General features: G+C 36.5%; 1 protein-coding gene across 3 annotated transcripts in view; it reads left to right on the forward strand.

Moving 5' to 3' along the window:
* LOC131429591 (uncharacterized) overlaps window positions 1-23,154 on the forward strand; it is a 96,951-nt gene that overhangs the window by 52,875 nt on the left and 20,922 nt on the right. For 2 of the 3 annotated variants that reach the window (XM_058593814.1, XM_058593815.1), the window contains one exon: window positions 4,132-4,970. In XM_058593814.1, coding sequence (XP_058449797.1) covers window positions 4,901-4,970 — 70 coding nt within the window. In that variant the 5' untranslated portion in view covers window positions 4,132-4,900. Of the gene's footprint in view, window positions 1-4,131; window positions 4,971-11,781; window positions 11,974-23,154 lie in introns of those variants that run through there. The other variant, XM_058593816.1, reaches the window with a different exon arrangement.

The raw sequence follows: 23,154 nt of genomic DNA on the forward strand, positions 1-23,154 counted from the left end.
CTGATAGTTCCATAAAAATATTCATGTCCGACATCCGGTTCTAACATTACAATGCCAAAAATTTTCAAAATTCCAATCTGGCGTAGAAAATCGTAACATATCTTCTAAGTTGTTCTCGAAACTGTTCCAATTTGTAGGTCTTGTTAGTTTCTGGCCATACGAACTATTTTAGTTATACAGGACCCGACATTCATTTCAAACCGCCATTTAAATCCATGGTACCGACAATTTGGAAAATTATTTTAAAATGTACAAATTTGGTCCAGTTTATAGTTTATATTATCTAATCAGTTTTCGGTTCCGGGAATTCCTTAAACTGGAGCTCACTTCGTTTTCTCAAATATTTTCACTAACTTTCACGATTTTCACTTACTTAAATAGTATGTAAATGTAGTAGTATTATGCAAAAGAAGCTCTCAAAAGGGGGACGGGTCGATGCCTATCACGATTCCGCACAAGGGGCAGAAAGATTTTCTGGTCCGAACCTCTATAATTGAAAAAAAAAGCTCTCAAAACTGGGTTCTAAACTTTGTTAATTTGTGGTATTTTGATTAATCTTACTGTAATATATAAGAGATAAGGAATAATAACAGAAATGCATCATTAAACCATTAGGTGGATTAAAACAGGTATTTTTTTCGTATTATCAGCCTTTATTACCTGCCAGTGATAGTACGATGCAAAAAAGACTTCTTCGTTTCAGTACACGGATACAAATCCATTACCGGTGCCATGATTGAGAAATCATGGAAATCATGAAACATGTTTTCTCTTGAGATCATGCCTATTACTGATGATTTTGTGAGCAAAATGGTTCATATCGTTAGCAATAATTCATCTCCCTTGGACATTTTCATGATTTAGATAATTTTGCTCATAATATCATTAACAATAGGTATGATCTCATAAGTAGACATGTTTCATGATTGTCATAATTTCCTAATCATGGTACCGGCAATGGAGTTTCATCCGTGTAACAATTCTGACATGAAACATCGCTGTTCGATATGCCTTGTTATTAGGCACAAAGAAAAAGCTTTATGTGTTAAATTCGTCTCTTTTGAATTGACTGAATAATTCATGACTTTGGACAAGCTATTTATTGAATAACTTCACCCTTTTTTCGTCCCTTTACTTTTCAGTAGCAAACAATAGGGTTTATCCACTTCTTTTTAATATTGAATGTGACACTTATTTGTCTCAAAACTTTCCGATATGTCGTTAAACTCGACACACTACATTTAGAAACTCGTTCCATATGAAATAATGTAATCTTCAATGCACTATTCAAAAATCTCAATATTTTAAGATGCTACACAATAAAATATCTGAAAATTAAATGTAACGAAATTCCTACGCAGACTTGAATAGTGAAGATAGAAATCAGTATTAGACGTAATTTTCCATTGAATGTAACATAAATTACCGAATATTTATTCTCATATTAATAACAAGTCTGTACCCAAACAATTTTCTATGTACCGTAAACTTTAAGATATGTAAAACGCATTTCCGCGGATTCTAATCTTGTTTTCTGTCAAGACTAATTGAGGTTTATATATTTCGTATCCAATTTTCATTTGCAAGTTTCACATGTCTAGCTGGTGACTCTATGAGTGTATATGTATCATTTACCTGACAAGTCGATATGTGCTTCTGTGGCTTAATTTATCGTTCGTTGTGATCTGTTGATTTCCGGTTCAAATCCCAGTCGTTGCCAATCTTTTTGTGCTCTATTTCATTGATGTATAGTAATGGGGCTGGGGTCCACTAAGAGATTGATAGTACCTATTAGCTCTCTCCGGACAGTAGCAGCCTAGATGCCGTGTGGAATCCAGCGGAAAGAATGAACCAAGAATAGATCCACTGGGTTCCTGCTTCCATGTCGTAAAAGGCGACAATTGCAGGAGTTTCTTTTTCCTTCCAGTTATCAGATATTTTCAATATTTCACTATTTTACTAAATTATCTCTTCATTCAACCTATCAATTTCCGTCTAGTTTCGGATAAAAGTTTTATTTGGAATGTTTTCTTCGTACATGTTATTGATTGTCTTTCAGGATTATAAATTGAATGATAAAAATCAACTATTGCACAAATCCGTTGATATTACAAAGTTAAAAACAGAGATAACATATATCGGTATATTGAATACATAGTCAAAAAACACTTGATATTAATATTTCAAACAATAAATTAATATTTTTCTCGGTAGCTGGCTGCCCAGATCAACCAATATAACAAAATAATAATGTTAATGAATAATTAAAATAAAGCGGAAATAATACAGAATCAAGACGCGCGTGAAATCGGTTAACCTTTATTTGGTTATGTAAAATGATTTTATAACAACTTTTTAGAATATGTCAATGCAATGAATCAACTTTTTGTCTAAATCCTATTCACTTGTTTATTTTGTATCACGTAATTTCATTTATAAAGAGCAATTTCGAATAAGAGCTGTGAATCAAGACTTTCCGGGACTTCAATATAGGATACTGTTGAAACGTTCACTCGGGAAGTCAGTGAGTTTAGTGGTGCATCCGAGCATCTTGAAACTGGAACATACTGAGTCGCGCGCGAATAATACCAAGTGGTCGCTCAAGCTCAAGCTCAAACTCTATTTCATTGATGTATAGTAATGTATTTCAATTTTCAAATTGCATGTAGAATTCTATTATATAATATTTGTACGTGCACTATTCGTTCTACTACTTCAGGTGTTATTTTGATTCAATAATCATTTGCCCGTCTGTGTATACAGTGAGTGGACAAGGCCTGTTATAATCGTTGCTCTCCCCAATTGTGAAGTTTGTATTGCAATATAATTTGTACACAAAAGGATCTTCATCTGCTGAAATGCATCGATTGATTGATTGTAAGTTTATTTAACCTCGACTTTAACCATGTGGTCGTTCGCCGAGGGAGGTAAACCTACTATAGTTACTGATGATTGGAAATGTTAAGCAGTGGTGTCATGATTTAGAAAATGAACAAACAAATTTTTATGACGAAATGAAAGGAGGCCCAGTATGTATTTATTTCTTTGGTGTGTCAAAAACTGCGATCAGATTTTCGGTTGACGGTTATAGTGCCCTGGTTGACGAATTTCTTCACCTTGGACGTCCTCCAGTCTATACAATTCTCAACTGGTCAACCTACTGGTATATCTAGCAGTCATGAGAGAGCTTCTATGCACGAGAAATGCACAAAAGTGAAAAACGATCATGTGGAAAAGAGAAGTAGATTCGTAGTAAAGTCGACCTGGAAGGATAATTAGTGTCAGTTAGATCGGTGCACTAGCCATCAGTTATGTCGTTTTCGTTTTTAAATTGCACTACACAGATGTAGCGAAAGCTGCACTGAAACCGTTCGTTTTTACCAATTGCACTACACCAGTGCTACACTTTTTCTGCACCGATACCACTAGTGTAGCACTCATCAAAAGTTTGGTGTAGCTCTGTGCAATGGAATCGTTTATTGTAGTCAATGGTTACTGTTTATGTTTTCATCATTTTTGTTCGTTTATTCATGCCATGGTGTAGCACTCCACCGGTGTAGTGCAGTTTAAAAACGAAAACGACATTAGATTAGTCGGCTGCAAAGTCAGTTGAAACCATCATGTGTTCACTACCGGAATGTAGTACACTGACAATGTTATCCCTTCAGGTTATTTTTTTGCCATTTTCATTTATTGTCGGCTTTATCCGTGTAAAACAAACAATTTGGCATACTCTATACGTGTGCAAACTTTTAGCCATATTCGAGCAAGTCCATCCGGATATTCTCCACTATTTCTGATTTTAATATGGTAGTGCGGTGGTTGGTTCACAGATCGCATCCTAATCCGTTTTCACATTTATTTAAACATTTGATATAAGCTCGTTACTATTCAATATTACGTATCATAATGTTAGTCCCTCATAGCTATGATAAATTACGCGCCATACTGCTAGGCGAGTTCGCTATTGGTCACCCCAAAAAACAGTCTTCCCCATTTCACCGGCACTAGCGGTGTATAGTTTTAAACATCGTCGCACTGCTCTTCGGCAACTGCTAGCAGTGCCCCCCTACGAGTAGATCATTAGATGTTTCATTTATGTATGTTTTTATTTCTTTCCTTTTTTTCCAGAGAGATTTTCCACTCACGACACGAAGTCATACATCGCCTCGGTAACGGCGGTAGAAGAAGCAGCCCGGTCCAAGTTGCCGCATTAGTAGTTCAGTTGTCGGCGTTCTCCGCAGAGCGAGAGAAACACGTCACGTCACGAGTTTTTTCTGAGGTAACCGACCATTGCCGATGGATTCAAGAAGGTTCAATTATAGCTACAGTGTGATACGCAGGCAGCGGCGACAAAAACGCCGCCAGCAGTAGAGTCAGAACCGGTCCGGAATTAGGAACTGAGTGCATCCGAAAACGGAACACGTCTCGTCTGCAGTCGTGCTGTGGTGCAATCGAGGAAAACTGCTGCTTTGGAGTTGGTAGTTTGATAGAACAGTAGACAACGAAAAAGTCTGGAGAACAAAGTTGGCGAGTTTTCAGTGCAGTGATTTTGATAAGTTGTGCTTCAACTGTGCTTCTACAGCAATTTTTTTGGCAAACAGAACACGAGTGAAAAAATTAATTGAAGTGGATATTCGAATTGCAGATGGTAGAAAGATCGTGACGGGATTTTGATTGGTTTGGTAATAGAGGCAATTACTTTTATTGTCGAAAGAATCAGACTATAAATTTTGGCATGAGATTGAAAACAGATAACGCTAAGTGAATTTTTACAATTGCAATTTAAACAGAATTGAAATTCAAATTGTCTAGTGAAAAGAAGTAGTGAAAAATCTGTGAGTGGAGAGGTGCTACGTCGCAGTTGAGCTGGCTTCTATCCGGAGTCCGTCATAGGAATATGGATAGAAGTGTAGATTCCATTGGTAGTTGTTCGTTAGACGTAGATGCAGATTCCACTGACTTCTCAGGTGAGTTTGGAAATGAATACGAAAAAAAAAATATCACCGGGAGTTATTTTTTTCGGTTCACTTTCTTCAGTCTCGTTCATACGTATAGATTAAGAAAAATCCTGAACTTGAACTCTACTGCGTTGATCACATGCCCAAAATTTGCTCTAAGAGTAGGATGCCGTCAAACAACACGTCCGTGTGAATGTATATTTCCAGTTTGGTTTGCAAATCAACTTTCGGTTCGTGACAGTTCTTTTAGCATTCAGCGCGGATTGTTTTGTTGTTTTTTTTTTCTGCGTCTTCGTTAGTAAGGTATGTGACCTTCGCGCGGAACCATGAAAGTGTTGAACAATTTCACGATCTTACTAATGAAATTCATTTGCGTGTTTGTGAAGTTTTTTTTTCTCTCTGTTCATGCGAAGATGTTGTTGGAACACTTTTTCGATGCTAATTTCATTGCTGGGTGTCCATCGGACCGGTTTCTTCCATAAACTAGTATAACAGAGTTGCTTGATAGAATCGATGGGGTGGTCTTTGTTTATTTATTTTGGTTTTCCTTATAAGTTTCACTACACTGATTATTCTATGAAAGCTGATTGAAGTGAGTGTACCATAATTTAGAAACGGGATATTTCTTAAATTTTCTGTGACAAAATTTAACAGTTTTAATGTTTGGGTTTTCGTATAAATTTTCTACTTTCTTGCATTAACTCTTCACAAAGAATCTTTCCATGCGTTCTGATTGTTTCATTGTATCTGCGTACCTCATACATTTTTGTATATACTTCGATATATTAATATATGTATTTTTCATGGTGTCACAGATAACAAGTTCATAAACCGAGCTTTTTTCCTTAGGATTACAATGTTCCTATGTTTTTAGTATAAGTGGCCTGTAATATTTCGTCCAAAATGCTTTCGGCTATTCAATTTTTGACCAAATTTATTTTGTTGTTATTTCCATGTTGTTCTTTTGAATGATTTTGCTCTATTTTGCATTTTATAAAGGGTGTTTTTTTGGTGTGTCACGTCTTCTGATATAGATAACTGTCATTCTGGTCATCCAACTGTCAACTGTCACTTTAGGTGTTGTCTTCAGTAATTTGTATATTTGTAAGAATTTATTTCGTGATCAATTCATGAAACGCACAGAAAATTGTGTAATGTTTTTGGCATTCACTGACGAGGTTAATTTTCAGTTCAATGGGTTTGCTTAAAAAAAATCCGTTTTTGAAGCGAGAGCAATCCTCACAAAGTTTTCACGCCCAGAAAAATGCACTGCTTGGCGCAGAATTCATGCTGGTGGCATCATCGGTCCCTATTTAGCAAAACATAAGAAGGGGGTCAACGTCACGGTGATTGGGTCCAGTAACCGGTGACACGTTCAACGATTTTTTATCTAAAACATCGAAAACATCAATCTGAAAGAGTTTTGGTTTTATGGCTATATGTGTTTGCTATATTATGACTTTCAATTAAAACCAACTTTTGGGCCATAATTTACATATTTGTACGTTTTATTTAAAAATCAAGTTGTGACACTTTAAAAAAACACCCTTCATTATTAGTCAGTATCTGTTCAGCTTGGGGTTGTTTTGACGTTTGTTTCTTGTGATTTTTTCTAATGAACTTGATTTATACTTTTCATATAACAGCTGATTGATGCGAGTAGTTTGAAAAAAAAAAATTAAAACTCATTTCTTACTAGACAAATAATTCTTGGGATTAGCAATTGTATTCGAATTGCTTCATTTTATTACGAGGCATATTCCGAAAGGTACATAAGAACCGTTTTGTCATAAAAAATTCATAAGTTACAATTTACTGTTGCATAATGTGTTTCACAGCTTACGGGAGCACCGATAATCACGCACATTGTTCACTGCACGCACAGTTAGGCAAGTGATTACGGAATTCAAACAGCATCCGACATAACTGTATGAGTAGTGCACGCACCGATATATACTACATAGAATGAACAGTCCCGGGCCTCTCACAGAAAAGCCGTGAATAGTCTCGAACTGTGTATATTTTTGTTGAAAACAAAAATTCATCAACAAATTCCTTTGAAAATTCAATTTCTTGCTTTTTTAATATTGTTGTAAAATACTTACCAATTTCTGCGGATGGTCAAATAAACACAACTTTTTTAACAGATCGACTGAAAAGTTCGTATCGTTTCTATGAGAGGGCGCCACTAGAATTAAATCTATACCATTTTCAGTTAGTACCAACCTTCAAAAGATACGTGTATAAATTTGACAGCTGTTTGATTATTAGTTTGTGAGATATTGCATTTTGAGTGAAGCTACTTTTGTTATTGTGAAAAAAATGAAAAAAAAGGAATTTCGTGTGTTGATGAAACACTACTTTTTGATGAAAAAAAGTGCCGCCGATACCAAAAAATGGCTTGATGAGTGTTATAAGTGTGATGAGTGTTATAAGTGGTTTGCAAAATTTCGTACTGGTCATATGAGCACCGAAGACGATGAACGCAGTGGACGTCCAAAAGAGGCTGTTACCGATGAAAACGTGAAAAAATCCACAAAATGATTTTCAATGACCGTAAAGTTAAGTTGATCGAGATAGCTGACACCCTAAAGATATCAAAGGAACGTGTTGGACATATTATTCACGAATATTTGGATATGAGAAAGCTTTGTGCAAAATGGGTGCCGCGTGAGCTCACAATCGATTAAAAACAACAACGAATTGATGATTCTGAGCAGTGTTTGGAGCTGTTATATCGAAATAAAACCGATTTTTTTCGTCGATATATAACAATGGACGAAACATGGCTCCATCACTTCACTCCAGAGTCCAATCGACAGTCAGCTGAGTGGACTGCACGTGATAAACCGAACCCAAAGCGTGGAAAGACTCAACAATCGGCCGGTAAGGTTATGGCGTCTGTATTCTGTATTCGCATGGTATAATTTTCATCGACTACCTTGAAAAGGGAAAAACCATCAACAGTGACTATTATATAGCGTTATTAGAGCGTTTGAAGGACGAAAGTTAAAAAAAACGGCCTCATTTGAAGACGAAAAAAGTTTTGTTTCATCAAGACAATGCACCGTGTCACAAGCCGATGAAAATCATGCTGAAATTGAACGAATTGGGCTTCGAATTGCTCCCTCATCCACCGTATTCTCCAGATTTGGCCCCCAGTGACTTTTTCCTGTTCCCAGACCTACTGAGGCCTATTTTGAGGCAAAGGACAAATCGTACTACAAAAATGGTATCGAAAAGTTGGAAGATCGCTATAATCGCTGTATCGCCTCTGATGGCAATTATGTTGAATAATAAAAACGAATTTTGGCAAAAAAATGTGTGTTTCTATTAAACGATACAAATTTTTCAGCCGATCTGTTAGCATGAACATTTCAAATAACTTATTTCAAACAACAGGGGGTCGATTTCTAGACCTCGTCGACCTCCATAGTCAGTTTTCGTTTACGTCGACCCCCACAAAAGGGATATCAACCCCGTCTATATAGACCACTTTGGGAACCCCTGCTCTAGATGGACCAATACAAAATTTCACGACAATCTATTCACTAGTGTTTCAATAACAACTCGGTACTAACATGTGATTAGGGCATATCGTGCGATATGCCCTTTTGAAAGTTACGAAAAATAATGCTCATTACTCAAGTTTTAAACATGAAATTCAAGCATATTGCGCACAATTTTGTAGATTGGGCTTCTATCTACGAGATTATATCGATTATTGTGTAAATGGTGGTTGTAGAACCGAGCAATGAGCATTATATTTTGTAACATTCGTGCGATATGCCCTAATCACATGTTACTACCGAACTGATCGTGTCAGACGAGCTATGGAAAAAGATGCACCAGTGTTCTTCAAGCTATGGAAAAAGGCGCACCAGCGCATTCATGCATAATAGCAACGGTGAAATTGAATTGGATTGGTTCACCATCCCCCATATTCTCTAGACCTGACCCCCAGCGACTATTATCTATTTCCAAACCTGAAAAGGCTTCTTGAGGGAAAAAAATGTCGAATGCTGAGGTCATCGCAGGGACGAAAGCCAAGTACAAGCTTCAACGAGTTATGATTTGTCCATTTTAAAATATAAGAAAATGGTCCTTACTTTTCGACCATGTCTCGTTCTACTCAATCACCTAAAAATATGGTATTATATCAACACATGAAATCATGACCATTATTAATGATTTTACAATCAGAATGATTATATCACGAACAAAAAATGATTATCTCAAAAAAATTATCATGATCGCTGTTTCATTTATATGCGAAACTCGAAACTTTTACTTTTTGCAAGATATCACTCTGAACTTTTCGAATCAAGTAGTAACAGCAAGATCCATTAATTTGAGAAATTATGGAAAAGTAGAATCACCTTTGTGGACAAAACACCTTAAATCACACTAAGCAGAAGACCACCAGGAATTATTACAGTAATATGAAATAATTCACTGTGAATATGATAAAATAGACCAAATAATGACTACTGTTCGTTGTCCTTTTTTGTAATCTAAAAATACACTATTTTTGGAATAGCTTTGCTTGTAGAATTAGAATTCTTCTTGGGAAGGTCGATGCTCAAACATTATCGGATGGAGCTGAACCAATTCTAACAAGCTTAGATTGATATGAACATTATGTGAGCTTCCATTGCATTTTATTGGGATTCGATATCCGGTTCCGGAGTTACGGGTTGTTAAGCATGATTGGTCTGAACATAAATTTCTTGTGTCACAACGCGAAGAAAGGAATCCGGTTGCAGGCCACTTTGCAGGTACATTAACATAGACTCGTAGACAGAGTCATTGCTTATTTTCAAGGTAAGGATCCATTCCAACAGTTTTGCCATCGTTTTTCGCTGTCTAATTAAAAAAAGATTACTCCATAAGCGAAACCTTTTCGTTTTCGCTTTGCCAAAAAATAACTATCAACTACAATGTGCTACGACAAGAACAAAGCGAAAAATTGTCTGTTGAAAAACTTTGTTGAATTTGTCTAAAAAAGTGCGCCTGGAATACGACACATTAACGTTACAGTAATCAAGAATTTTCTTTGCAAGCTAAAAATATAAAACTCGAGCAGCAACAGGTAACGATTATTGAGATTCGATTTTTGTCAGTATCTCTTTTGCTAGTCTTAGTTGAATATCAATACTGCACGATTTTTTTTCTTCGCCAAAACTCGAAAACGAATGAGTTAGATCACGTTAGTTCTCCGCTTGTATTGTGGCCTGAATATAGGTCTCTTTTTCACAGTTAGCGAGCGGGACATGGAAAACAACATGTTTTCGTCTGTTTCGAACAAAGGAAAATTACGTTTTTTTTTGTTCTGATCGTATGATAACTCTTGCGGATTTGTTGTATTAACTAATTTTGATAAATACTCTATTAACTAATTTTGATAAATAGACTCATGATTCCCAGACAATTTTTTAAACATATTACGTTTTCTCGAATGACTAAAACTCGTACTATCAACTAGCAACTTCAATATCTTATAGAAACTGGAAAAACTATGCAGAAATGTTATACTCATCAATCTACTATTGGCGAACCCTAATTGAATCTAGAAGACAGTGCTAAACCATCAAATTTTCAATTCAAAGCACGAAATAAAAACCGGGCGTAATTTTCTTCATTTTGACAGCCCTCAACTCCTAGATCCGATGCTGGTAGTTGGGACTCATGCAATTATTAACCTAATGCATTTGAAAAATGAAAAGATTTTCCTCATGTATTTCCACCACTCAAATAGGAATTAGCTCAATTACATTCCAGTTCCACTTTTTTGTGCAGCACGAAGTAAAGAATCAGAATGAATTAATTCAAAATGGGTAAAGCCCACGCAACACAGTTCGCACTCTCTCATTCTTCTACTGACGCTGATGGTGGTAGCACCAAATGTCATCATAGACTTTTGACGCCCAACGGTACAAAGTTTATTTGTATTTTAGTTCTGCTAGCATTAGATTAATAATAATTGTTACTATTATTTATTTAACAATCATTTGCCAATAACTAAAATTGTCGATATGGTAAATTACTGATAAATTCCCTTTACCGTATTGGTCATCACGTTACGTTCATATCCTAGATTAACAGTGTTATTCAGTTGTGAACAGAAGTGCTGTTTGTTTATTGTTCGACATGCATCAATCGCTAAGATTGTAAATATTCATAGACCTTCAGTTAAAATTTCCGGAGTCTGTCTGCCTTTGCTCTGTACAATCTAGCAACTGTAGTCTCAAATCGGTTTTCTATTGTCAGTTTTCGAAAATTTGTCCATTGATTCATATGCCTGGACATTTTGTCAATCAGATTTACTGGAATTGTCTGTAGGTAATTTAGACTATTGTTTCCAGTTATTTCCCGGTTAAGACCGCGTTTACTGTGGTACCACTGCCGGGGCAGCCCTGCATCCAAGTGCGCGTAGTTGATCAGTGCAAAGCTGCGGTGCATTTCAATCTAATATGCATATCGTGTTTCTACTGTGGATAGTAATTGCGCCATACCTCAAGCGTAGGAGAGGAGGTGGACCCAGCAAAGTAACTAGTCCGAATTGATTTACACACAGGCGCACTTATTTTTTTTTCAACTGCGGCAGACGGTGTTCTTGTTTTGTTTGTTTATTCGCCCGACCGCAACTGATCGGTTCGCCGCTACATGTTGACGTACGCATATGTCGAATCGCACCACTTAAACTACTACTACTACTTATATTATTCGAACTGGTTACAAACAGTGTTGCTGACGGCGATGTTTGTAGTTAGTTAGGGGGCAGTAAGGTGAATTTTGGTTGGCTTAGTAGCTCGAACGACTTGCAGATGCAGTGCATAGTTTAATTGGCGAGCAATCGATTGATCGCCGGAATAAAGTAATCAATCGCTGGGAAAACTGAATTCGTTTGGCAAGAACTGTGAGGTGAAAAACGTTACGTACGGGGTATATAATTGTACCCATGGAAGTTTAATTGGTTGCTTCAGTTAAAAAATGGAAGCTTTTACGAACGGTAAGTGTAGCCATAAAACTAAATGTAGTTCAAGTTGTGTTAATGATTTTGGAAAAAACATTATTGTTGGTTTGGACAGCGTTTGAACAAATATGTGTTGATTTATGCAATTGCAACTGAAAACTAATTACACACTTGATTAACTATCGTTTTTTTACGAAGTGATGGTTTGACGTTCAACAATGTATGAATTGTACACTCTTAGAAAAAATAAAATTTACACTTGTCGTAAATTTATGCAAGATTTAATTTTTTCGGTGATGACACAATATAATTTTTGTGTGTATTGATGTTAACTTCAACTAAATTAACTGTGAAATTGATATGATATGATTTATCTTTACATGCTTTGAATTGTAAATTTATGTGAATTACAACGCCCCTTTAATGTGTATCTATAAAGACGTAAATTTACACGATTTTTTCTAACTGTGTAAACCGAAAACTTTGCATCAACGTGTTGTTTATTAGTAGGAACATAGATCGTCATCATATGATGGAGTGCTTTTGGGGGATCATGGTTAAGATGTTGGCAAAACATTTTTTTTATTACTTTTGTCGATTGATATCACTGAAAGTGGCGAAACCGGGCGGTTAGAACGCCATGGTTGAATCAAAATCTATCATATTGTCTATCCAACACTCTTTTTAATAACTTGTGTATAAGTCAATTTAATTCAAGATACAAGAAAAGTGTTCGAAAAGGGGTTGGGGTCCACCAGGAGATAGATAGAACCTATTTTCTTTCTCCGGCTAGGACCAGCCTAAATGCGTGTGGAATCAGACAGGAAAAAAATTAACAAAATGTAAATCGTACAAAACAACAGTTGCAGGAGTTTATCTTTTCCTTTTTTCATTTATCATATATTTAAAAAAAAATCACTTCTAGTTGTGCTGTTCTTCTAAATTATCTGTTAATTCAACAAACAGTTTTTCAGAAATTCTTTTTTTCTCCTTTTATGCGGTTTATGTGGATTTCTATATTTTTTCTATCACGATAACACCAGATCTCGACGATTCATGAATTATCTATTTTATTCAAAGACATCTGGCAAACAAAAAATGTGTTTTTTTTCAAGGTTAGGCGAAAGGTTCAAAGGTTTGTTCAAAGCTATACGGTTTTTATGCGAATTTCTGAGCTTATGCGTTTTTTGAGACTTTTTTTGGGGGACTTATTTCCCGCAAAAAAACGACTTGAGTGTATTATAACATTTTTTTTCAATTTTTTGCCTTTCTCATATATCAGGTGTACAACTTGGCTTCCGCCGTTTTCCGATAGGTGGCTGTACCTGCTGAGGCTGGTACAAATTCATAGATAATAATGCCTTTAAAGTGAGTGTGTACAGTGCCTAACGAATTGTCATAGCCGTTTCAGTGACAGTTGTTCTTGTTTTCGTATTATTCACGCTCGAAAATGTCTGTTTGTGTGCCCAATTCTCGCCATTTGCGGGAAGTTTTACTTTTCTGTTACAATTCTTAAAAAAAATACAGCTGGAGCGCATCGAATGCTCTCAGAAACTTACGGTGATGCTGCTCTGAGTAAAAAAAAGTGTCGGGAGTGGTTTCAACGTTTTAAATATAATGATTTCGACGTCGAAGACAAACATGGTGGTGGAAGAGAAAAAACTTTCAAAGATGAACAACTAGACGCATTGCTTTACAACGAACTCTTAAAACCGGATGAAACCATCACAGGAGATCGCTATCGAACGCAACTGATGCGCCTTAGTCGCGCGCTAAAAGAAAAGCGGCCACAATATCAAGAGCAACATGACAAAGTCATTCTCCAACACGACAATGCTCGGCCTCACGTCGCAAAAGTGGTCAAAATGTACCTGGAAACGCTGAAATGGGAAGTCTTGGCCCACCCGCCGTATTCCCCAGATGTCGCCCTCTTCTGACTTCCACCTATTCCGTTCGATGGCACACGGCCTGGCAGATCAACATTTTCAATCCTTCGAAAAGTTGGAAAAATGGATTGCTTCATGGATAGCGTCAAAAGAGGATTCTTTTTTTAGAGCCGGGATCCGAAAATTGCCGGAAAGATGGGAGAAAGTTGTCGCTAGCGACGGATAATACTTTGAATAATACATTTGAAGGCACTTTTTCCCAATAAAGCTTTTAATTTTGGAAAAAAACGGCGGAAGCAAAGTTGTACACCTGATAGAAAAGCTATGCAATCAATGTGAAAACCGGTTTTTAAACCGAGGACCGAAGGGGCGATTTTGTATTTGTAAATGTATAATCTAAAGGCTATACCATTTGACTCAGCTCGTAGAGATCGTAAAATGTTTGTGCATATGTGCAAAAATGTGCTCTTGATTTTATCGGAGATGGTTGAACCGATTTTCACAAACTTAGATTCATATGAAAGGTTTTATGGTCCCAAAGAACGCTATTGCGGTTTTTTTCGGGTCGGACTTTCGGTTCCGGAATTACAGGGTGATATGTGCGACATTTGCAACAAAATATACACTTAATTTTCTCGGAGATGACTGAACCGATTCTTATAAACTTAGATTCAAAGGAAAGGTCTCAAATACTCGTATAACAATACTGACTTTTTTTCGGATACTGATTCCGGTTCCAAAATTACATGGTGATGAATAGGAAAATGCGTGTTTCTATACATAACAAGGTGTAAACGAGAGAAAAATCCTCCTAATTAGCCATATAAAACATATGTTGTGAACGTCTAGTTAGTTATTGGTTATAAACAGTGATTTAGAAGATATCGGTTATTAGTTCTCTGTTCCGGAAGTACCAGAAATAGTAGTCAAAAACCTCCGTCCTACAGAGATACCAAGTAAAGAGGGAAAATTTATTTTCAATTTATCTCAAAACTGTTCCTATTTGTTATGTCAGTCAGTTATATTTATGAGAAAGGCACAATCACACAACTAGGTGGATTAAAACAGTTTTTTTCTAGTTTTTTGCAATGACTGAGTGGAAACATATATTGGAGAGGCCAAATGAATGAAAATCTTACAGAAAAGATGATTTAAAAAAAAAAGATACGCTCAGAGACAGGACTCGATCCTGCGTTCTTATGTATTTTGTGCATACGCGCTACCATTTCGCCACCCTCAGCCTTGTGAAAGACACAGCTCTAAAACACGACTAGGCTTGATAGAACGTGCATCGAACATGGTCTTCATCTTGGCCGTCTCACGACCGTTTTTTTAGATTCCTATTCCTATTGTTTGTTTCCTATTCCTATTGTTTTTAATATCGATTTTCTCGTTGTTTTTTCAAGATTACACTAGACGCAAATTGTCGAGGTTATGCAATTTGTTGTGTATACGGTATATATTTCCCACATTCTGCATTCATTATTGAATGGCATCCTGATGTGGTATTATTAGGTATTATACAAGTTACATAGCTAAACATTTAAAAGTTTCTTTACAGTTCGGTAAAAAAGATAACAGAATATTATCGGTAACACGAAACTTCATCACTAAACTTCATTACTAAACTAATCGGTAGTGTCTCATATTTGCGAGATCTGTAAATAAGTTCACCGAAACTACTGCACATGAAAATATTCTTTTTTCCTTCGAAAAAAGTTGTTACTTCAATAAATGTTACCTTAAGTTTCTAAATATATAGATTTTGAGCCTTAAAATGGATGAAATAGTAATAGTGATGTTTGTTAAACGTTTCGAAACTATTTGGCACTTTTCGTTTTTTTTTCCTTTAAAGTTTAAAATAGACTATATATTTATAAGTAATGTTGTTTACGCTTTATTTTTCTTGAATTACAGACACAACTGTGTGTTTAGTGTGTATGGCGGTTATAGTGACATTTACTTTTACTGAAATGTCCGGTAATCTTGATAGCTTTTCTCTTCTAGGATTAAAAAAATTATTCGGTAAATAAATGTTTACCTTTTATTTATTATTTTTATGTTTCGTCTTCGATTCATCAGTGCATAGCAGTTCATGTTGAACCACCACTCCACTCAGCAGTATACGCTTATACCGCTAAGCAAACAAAAAGTTATCTCTCCTTTAGATACTTAAGGGCTGAGGCCAGTAGGTCGCGTATAACCACGTGTCTCGCTCAGCGTATTACATTTCTCTCCATACTCTCTTGCATATTTGCAAAATGACTCTCGATGAGTCGGGTGGCCAGAAAGGTTTCGATATGTTCGGTTACAAGTTTGACCACATCAATCCGTCGAATGGGATTGACTGCAAAATATATGAGCATAAAATGTGTCTCCAATGTTGTGCATTGTTTGCAGTTGTACAATGTTGTACATTGTTTGCAGTTGCTGGTTGGTTAGATGGTAAGCTGTTAATTGCAACTGGTGTACTTTGTTCTATAGGGGATACGTTGGATGGTTTCGTTGAAGGGGATGCTTCACTGTTGTTGGTGACTGTCACAGATGTACTGGGGTTGCTTGGGGTTAGTGTGAAGGAAGCACCGTTGTCCTTTGGTATAGTTGTCTCCTTTTTTATCACATGGCTTACCGTAGTGAACAGCTTTTTGGCAATCTGACAATCTGATTGTCATAGGTAACAAGTGATTTGCACGGGATTCTTGTATCCTGACCGAATGTCACATAAGAAGGTATAGGTCTCCTCAAGCGCATGCGTAACCAACGTACGCCATTTAGAATACCGGGGAAAAAATTCTTCCACTTTTCTTTTTCGATAGAGAGAATCTCTCTCTATTGGAACATGGTTTTGCGAATATAGAATCGATGACGCTTGAGGGAAGATCATGCACACGCACTTCTATAGCACTATCTTCCATATATACTGGAATGTTGTACTTGATATTTTCATGCTCCACATAGTGCACATTATTATTGTCTTTAGCGAATTGAATTGCATCCAACTCTTTATAGAACTGGATATAAACAACATTATTGGTCTTATTGCATTGAAGTAAATGCACACGTTCAATGTCAAGATGCATTTGCTCCTTAAGTAAACCTTCAAGTTCTCGTATCGAAAGTCGAATTTTGCACTGTCTGAAGTCAACAATAATTGTATTCTTTCGTACCGGCGGTAGCTTTTGTTCGTATGGTTCACTCATTTCGAGATCGTTCTATTGTTTACTACACAATACTGTACTTGGTTTCTTCTGTCCCGAACGTAAGCGGTTTTGGTTTATCGACTGACTTGGATGAGATGTGAAACCGAACTGGGATAGATTTTTGATGCATGCCTTTGAAGGCGAGATGTTCAATGAACAAGTTGAAAGTTGCCGTTTTCAGTTATGCAATTCTTCTTTCATAAAAAAGATTTTCCCGACCGCTAAAGTCATTGGATCATTCTGAAATTTTCACAGAATAATCTAAACTAATTTTCTAAGAGATTGTCAGTTTGGTATTTTATATTCGTCACTGTTTCTGTGAAAATCAGATTTCAAGCGTGAAAATAGCCCTCTGAAACACCCTAAAACACACTGGCATCAGACCTTAAGTTGTACCGATGTACAGTGCCGTCAATATTTACGATATTCTACTCGTTTTCAGCTAGTAGTCTTCTAGGGGTTTGGTTACAAGTAACCGGCTTATACTAAGTGCACATAACTGGTTTTATCTTTTTTTTTATTTTTACGTATCGCCATCGATTTATCAGTACAGAGCAGTTCATGACGAACTGCTACGCCACTCAGGAGTTTAACATAAACTGTATAATAACATAAAATTCTCACCGGAACAATTACCGAAAGTTCAGCTGTAGAACTTTTATTAAAAAGTATCGAAATATGTAATATATTTTAAGTGTGTACATTTACCAAATAATCAGCTATGATTAAAGTTGTATACTTATGATGCGAAATATCTTATTCCAACCCGGCGAACGACCAAAAGCCGGGTATAAATAAATGATATAAAAAAAATCTTATACCATATGCAATTTTTTTTCAAGAGCTTCTAGAATGCAAAAAGATTCATGTTGGAACCGAGCCAGTATATTTCCGATGCTGCAACTAGCACAGAGCAACACATGCCACACACCTTTCTTTCAGTGATTGGATTATCTCGTTAGCAGCCCTACATCCCTGGACCAGTGTCCGCGGTCGTCACTCAAACATTGGTTTTGTATACAAAAAAAGCTGGCCTGTGTGTTAGCCACTATCGCTCTGGTATAGAGAGGTGTTGTACGCAGTCGGTCAGTACCCACACAGAAAAAAGCCGTTTCAGTTCGCCCATTCAACCGGTGAGTGTGAGCTTGCTTGTGCCATTGCGTAGGCAGTCTCATTCAGACCTTCATTGGGTTTAAAGCTCTTTCGGTTCTTCTAAGCACCAGACGCTGACGCGATTCAATCGATGCAAGTGATAGATTTGTAGCTGCCGTGTGTGTTTTCGTTGAGCTAATTGTTTCGCTAGTCCCGCCACTGGTTCAAGACCACGCGTATCGATCCGAAGGAACCCCGCCGCACCTGTTGTGGGTATTCCTTCAAGGATAATCGGTGTCCCGTTGACGTAAGTTCAAATGATTGATCAGAATCGTTCTACATTGAAAAGTCAATTATGCTGGTTAATTTCCGGTGGAATGTGAGCCATAAATAAGATAATTGAGAAATCAAGTAAACATTGTATATTGCTGTACGTGAACGTGTGCGAAGCAGGCGGTTATGAAAATGGAATGTTAGAAGGTTTATCCACGGGATCGGCTCGTAACAACACTCTCTGTACGACGGTCGTATGTATCATATGAATGTCTCTTGGAAACGGTATTAATTCAAGTGCTGTAGACTGCGGTTGGCAATGGAGTGAATGTGGTGAAATGAACAGCAAGTGTCATGCGACGACATGCCACTGATACTGGTTTTCAAGTTGGAATGAAGTGCATAATGCGTGATGCGACTGTCGGCCTTCCAACAAACATCTGATTATTTCTATTGAAACGGATGATTCACTACTCTGTCTGTGATGCTTTTCCTATGATGACGACACTGGAGTGACTGCTTATGTTATCGATCGAGGTTGATGAAATATAACAAGTGCGCTTCAGCTCGAAAATTTACTCGAACCTAGTGAACACAACACTTGAACAGTTGAGTCGGAGGGTCAACTTCAGTGGATGCCGCTGGATTACAATCAGAGACATTCACGCCTACATGTTAGTACAGAGCATGTGAAACGACTTCGTTGACTTGACGTGATTTTGTTTAAAGTCTATGTGTCAGTGAGAAGCATACAGTGAGTTATTCAGTGGCTGTTTATAGACGATCATTTATGCAGGGCTGCGTAAATCATTTCAGTTAAATTCTTATCATAACATATAGTATTTTTATCATTCGTAGCATACAGTCTTTTGAGGTACACTAAGAAGAAACATGTTTATAAAATCGAAAGTGATAGCAACACAGATTAACATGACTCATTGGAAAATTGCAATGAACAATCATGCGAGATCTCAGATGCAAAACTAAAATGTAGTGTAGATTGATGATACCGGTTTTACTAGCCCACAATTTGTTTCGTTTGCACAGTGAAGGTTCTTTAATGAAATCATCTGCGCATTCGACGCTAGTTTAGCATAAATTTCCTCTGGCTCGTTTCCAATTCACTTTAACATGCTGTCTCGTCTTATCATAGTTGAACGCGGTTTGTTATGGGGACCAATTTCGAATTGCTCGGCAAAGACTTTTGTTGTCCGTTATCTTTTGACCATAACTTCAAACTTGCTGTCTCCACGGCAGGCTTTTGTTTTTGCGGTAACTGATTTTTAGTCATTTCCGGAGATGCGGTTTCCTTTTCGTTTAGATAAAGCGTTAATGTGAGTTAAGAATGAGTCATCAGCAACCTTTATGAGAATGGATATCTATTGCATTCCTTTTAAAAAATTTGATCATTCTGTTCCAACTGACTTCGCAACCAACAGGATGGGACTACAAAACCATTGCATGGCGAGAACTATGATCCTGTTAAAACTAAGAATCCGTCCAGGTCGGGAGCTCGAACATACGACAACTGGCTAGCAAGACCAGTATCCTGCCGACCCGGGAACTGTTAGAATAAAGCATGGTGGCAAGTGACCGGAACAATCGGAAAAACCAAAAAAAATCGGAAATTTATTTTCACTGGGAATTTTAGTGCAAAACCGAGAAAAATACTACAAGCCCATATATGAGTAACAAATTTTCAGCATCATGATTTGAAAATTAGGAGGTGTTTGATATGATGTAACCAACAGTAGGAAAAGAAGGTCGAACCCACATAAGAATTTTCGTGCAGTTCTGATAACTCACACATACTATTTTAAAGAACAGCGTGATAGGGCCACTGATCATTGTTGCCTTCACTTGATGTTGGGTTGCGAGAAAATACAGTTCGTTCTAAACCGCTGCAAATATATTTGGTCTTTAAAATTAACGCGAGTGTTTAAATCATTGGTCATCGTCTTTCTACAAGTTGATCCTCGATCAAGGTTGTTTACAACAGGAGGCAATACACAATTTTGTATTTGAGCGATTGATTCAGCAAAAGTGTTGAAACAACGCGTCCTACGATTTTTAAGGGTTTAACAGCAGTTTTCAATCAATCAGATAGCATCGAAGTTTTCTTAGTAGTTATCAATAACCGTATAACGAAAGCTCATAATGAAAAATAAGGATAATTTAGATGTATACATAAGTATAAAAAACATAAACAAAATTGTTGGCATAGTCTCAAGGTAAAATTGAAAAAGTTGTCGATTTTGATTTTATACACCATTTGCAGATAATATTTGATTTTCTTTATTGAGAGCTGAGACTCGTTTGAGAGCTGAAACAGGTTTCTGAGGACTTGTAAAGAACCGTAGAAAGGCTTGAAAAATGGTTTGATTTTCTTTTGAACTATGGATGCCGTATTAGTATCACAAAAATGTTGATATTGATATCGACGAAGGAGCTTATCTATGATAGGACAATTCAATTTAGTGGTGCTTTTAGAACTGATGGAGTCCACACTCCAATCATGCACGGAGAACCCTTCGATCATAAAATTGCGATATCGCAGTTTTTGATTTTTGCGATAGTTGATTGAACTAATTTCTTTTTGATTCAACCAAAATGGTTTTTGATTTGCATATATTCAAGTAGTTGAAAAATATGTTGTTTTGAATGCTGTCAAATGCCGGAGACAGTTGAAAGCAAAACAATAATCGCAATGCAAAATCAACAACTTTTTTAGTTGAAAACTGTTCGCGTCGCTTCAAAATGTTAATGAAAACAACATCGATGATTAAAGCGTTTGGTGAAATTGTGTCCATTCGATTTGTGAAATTTATGATAACAAGTGTTTATCTAACAGCGGTGTTGTGATAAAGTTAACCTTGTTTGAGATGAAAAAGATTGAATGACAAATTAGAAAATGTTAATAAATGATCATCTCGTAATCTTTCAGGTATGCGCAAAAATTTTATGCTTCAAATTCGATCATTATTTACTTCCAGCTGTTTGATACCGATGATGATGTTCATGCATTAGCAATAAAACGCTTTTTGACATGAATTTAATTTATAAAAGTAACAGGAGCGAAGGGTTTCAAACGCACAGAACGCGCTGCGATTGAATGGTGCGTTTGAATTGCCGTCGCAAAATTCCAATTCCCAGCGGTTGATGCACCCAAGCTCATATAATTTGAATAAAATTATCAGTGCATAACTTTAGTTCAACCGTTTGAAGGCATCATTTTAGGTAAATTTAATAATTTCGATAATTTACTAGCCCCTCCGGGCACTTTTGCTGATTAAAAACGTTTTTCTACATCAATCATTTCCGATCGAATCAGAAGTATTTTTTTTAGAATTTCGATCTTTACTGATCTTAAAACAAACAAACAAATAAAACCGATTTATTTTTCAACTAACATAATTTTGTTTCAATAACAACACCAGTTATTTCAACTAAAATATTTGTTGAAATTGAAAGTTATGTGTCCTCACTAATTGACAGCATTTTTTTTCAAACAGTTGAATTAGTTGTTTCAACCATCGTTTCTGCTAATCGAAAAACAAAAATGACAGTTTAGTTAAAACAACAATCGATTAGTTGTACCAAATTTTAACCAAACGAATTCAGAAAATCAACTAATATTCTGGTTGAAATGGGATCGCGGGTGGTTCCGTGTGTAATGATTTGAATAATCGATTGCTGTATCGATATCAGTCGAGTTTTCCAATACAATTTCATGGCTCACATTGCTTTTGGTGTGAGATTTGTATCCTAGCCGATTAGATTAGATAGTAGAAGATAGAACGAGTAGAATCAATCATTGCTTTATTTGAAACCCTCAATGTTATTGGTAGATGATCGTAGTGACCGGAAAAAAACAGGAAAAAGTCGGGAATTTCGTTTCACCGGGAAAAACTGCGAAAAAATCGGGAATTTTTAGCACAGACTAACAGACATGACAGTATGAGTAAATTTTTATAAAAATAATTTTTCGTTATGCACTAGTTCCACCTATATTGTACTGCGCGAACTATTTACTATCTGTACACCCCTTGTGTTATGTACAAATTTTTATTTACTAGTTGGTTTCCCCTCGTTTGTCAACACCGATCAGCTGCTTGCAGGGATGCCTGATTTCATCAAAATATTTGAAAATGAATCGTCACAATAAATTGTTGGATAACGTTGATAATATATTGTGAAAACTACCAACACAATAATTGGTGAAAACTACCAATTATTGTGTTGGTAGTTTTCACCCGAAATTAAGTGGCGGCAGACCAGAAGCAAGTAAATATTGTAACAAAACGGGTTCGATTTTGTATTGCGTTGGAGGATGAGAAGTAGGCACAATTATGTATATAGTTTTGGCAATATGTATTAAATCTGTATCCTGCATGAAATTCGCATGGACGTATACAAATCAATACATTACAGGTAATTCTGTATGAATGGCAACTCTGTTGGTAAATGAAAAAAATAAACACAGTCTAGATGACAGACAGGATGTTTTTGATAGGGTAACGTGGCGCCATCATGACACATGTGAGTACTGTCCCAAATAAAGGGATATTCGAAATGACCGTTAAAATGATTGAAGAATCTAATTTGAGTGTCCTGTCTGTTAGTCTGTGATTTTAGTTCAAGTCCGGGAAAAATTTACTTGCCGTAATCTTAGTAAATCATGATTTTCCTGATTAAACAAATGGAAAGTTGGAGGCAATACTCCATTTTGTGTTTAAGTGAGAAGTTCAGTAAAAGTTTTGAAACAT

This window comes from Malaya genurostris, chromosome 2, assembly GCF_030247185.1.
Source record: "Malaya genurostris strain Urasoe2022 chromosome 2, Malgen_1.1, whole genome shotgun sequence".
In the NCBI taxonomy this organism is placed as follows: Eukaryota; Metazoa; Arthropoda; class Insecta; order Diptera; family Culicidae; genus Malaya; species Malaya genurostris.